The 2,330-nt window shown below is 51.6% G+C and overlaps 1 protein-coding gene across 1 annotated transcript in view; it reads left to right on the plus strand.

Moving 5' to 3' along the window:
- The window catches only part of LOC122543883 (basic leucine zipper transcriptional factor ATF-like), a 7,297-nt gene that overhangs the window by 828 nt on the left and 4,139 nt on the right, over positions 1-2,330 (plus strand). Inside the window, exon 2 of the mRNA XM_043682740.1 lies at positions 1,007-1,111. Coding sequence (XP_043538675.1) covers positions 1,007-1,111 — 105 coding nt within the window. The remainder of the gene's footprint in view (positions 1-1,006; positions 1,112-2,330) is intronic.

Raw genomic sequence — 2,330 nt, forward strand, 5'->3', positions numbered from 1 at the left:
GGGAGCTCTGCACTGTCGGAGGGTCAGTGCTGAGGGAGCTCTGCACTGTCGGAGGGTCAGTACTGAGGGAGTGCTGCACTGTCGGAGGATCAGGGCTGAGGGAGCTCTGCACTGTCGGAGGGTCAGTGCTGAGGGAGTGCTGCACTGTCGGAGGGTCAGTGCTGAGGGAGTGCCGCACTGTCGGAGGGTCAGTGCTGAGGGAGCGCTGCACTGTCAGAGGGGTCAGTGCTGAGGGAGCGCTGCACTGTCGGAGGGTCAGTGCTGAGGGAGCGCTGCACTGTCGGAGGGTCAGTGCTGAGGGAGCGCTGCACTGTCGGAGGGTCAGTGCTGAGGGAGCGCTGCACTGTCGGAGGGTCAGTGCTGAGGGAGCTCTACACTGTCGGAGGGTCAGTGCTGAGGGAGTGCTGCACTGTCGGAGGGTCAGTGCTGAGGGAGCGCCACACAGTCGGAGGGTCAGTGCTGAGGGAGCGCCGCACTGTTGAAGGTTCAGTGCTGAGGGAGCACTGCGGAAGTTTCCATCCTTTGCATTGGATCTTAATCTGGACCCCAAAGTGGCCCTCTCACAGGCAGAAGAGACTATTCAATAAAGGGGTGTGGTCTCATGGAGGGGTGAGGGAGGGGTTAGTATGCATCATGGCACCTTGGGGTTTAAACGTGCCCCTACATTAGCAGCGTAATTTGAGGATTTATTGCTGACCGTGGACAGCGCTGAATGAAAATGAGACTTGAATATGTTACTGAGGGGATACCAGGCTCCAATCTGCTGTGGGTTGAGTGGTGGAGGTGAGTAGTGCAAGGTCTTTCAAAAGCCTCTTGATATTGGGGGAGCACAGGGCTGTGGCCGCTGTCAGATCAGCACCCAGTGCACAGCCGATCAGAAGCTGGGATTCCTGCCTCAGGGAGCGCTTTGGGTCAGGACTGGGTGTATGTTTGCAGAGGGCAGGAGGGAGGGGGAACGGTTCCTCTGACCCTACGTTCACGAACGTTTTTCCCCTTGCACGCGCAGGATTACGACGGTGATCATAAAAAACTGAGACGAAGGGAAAAGAACAGGATTGCAGCTCAAAAAAGCAGACAGAAACAGACACAGAGAGCAGACAGTTTGCACCAGGTAAGCAGTGATGCCCTGATAGAATCCCTAGTGTGGAAGCAGGCCATTCGAGTCAACAGTGATCCTCTGAAGAACATCCCTACCAGATCCAGCCGCCCCCAGCCTATCCCTGTAACCCTGCATTTCCCAGGGGTGGTGCGTGTATGGAATGAGCTGCCAGAGGAAGTGTTGCAGGCAGGTACAATCACATTTAAAAGGCATCTGGATGGGTATATGAATAGGAAGGGTTTAGAGGGGTAGGGGTTAGGTGCTGGCAAATGGGACTAGATAAGGCTAGGATATCTGGTTGGGATGGATAAGTTGGGCTGAAAGGTCTGTTTCTGTGCTGTTAATCTCAGACTCTCTGACTCATACCCTTTCTCCCATACCCTTTGCTCCCTTTAGCCCTAAAAACTATATCTATAACTCCTTCTTGAAAATATTCAACGTTTTGGTCTCAAGCATTTTCTGTGATAAAGAAATCCATAGGGTTCCCCCCCACTCTCTGGGGAACACATTTCTCCCCATCTCAGTCCAAAACGGCCCATCCCATAATCCTTAGCCTGTGACCCCCTGGTTCTGGATTCCCCAGGTCATCAGGAACATCCTTCCTATGTTTACCCTGTCTAGTCCTGTTCGAATGGTAAAGGTTTCTATGCATTTTTCTAAACTTGAGCGAATATAGTCCCAAACAATCCAGATTCTCTTCATATAATGGTAAGGTCCTGGGGAGTGTTGCTGAACAAACAGACCTTGGAGTGCAAGTTCTTAGCTCCTTGAAAGTGGAGTCACAGGTAGATAGCATAGTGAAGGCAGCGTTTGGTATGCTTTCCTTTATTGGTCAGAGTATTGAGTACAGGAGTTGAGAGGTCATGTTGCGGCTGTACAGGACATTGGTTAGGCCACTTTTGGAATATTGCATGCAATTCTGGTCTCCCTCCTATCGGAAAGATGTTGTGAAACTTGAAAGGGTTCAGAAAAGATTTACAAGGATGTTGCCGGGGTTGGAGGATTTGAGGAGGAGAGGCTGAACAGGCTGGGGCTTTTTTCCCTGGAATGTCGGAGGCTGAGGGATGACCTTATAGAGGTTTACAAAATTATGAGGGGCATGGATAGGATAAATAGGCAAAGTCTTTTCCCTGGGATGGGGGAGTCCAGAATTAGAGGGCATAGGTTTAGGGTGAGAGGGGTAAGATATAAAAGAGACCTAAGGGGCAAATTTTCACACAGAGGGTGGTAC

This window comes from Chiloscyllium plagiosum, chromosome 45 (assembly GCF_004010195.1).
Source record: "Chiloscyllium plagiosum isolate BGI_BamShark_2017 chromosome 45, ASM401019v2, whole genome shotgun sequence".
NCBI lineage: Eukaryota > Metazoa > Chordata > Chondrichthyes > Orectolobiformes > Hemiscylliidae > Chiloscyllium > Chiloscyllium plagiosum.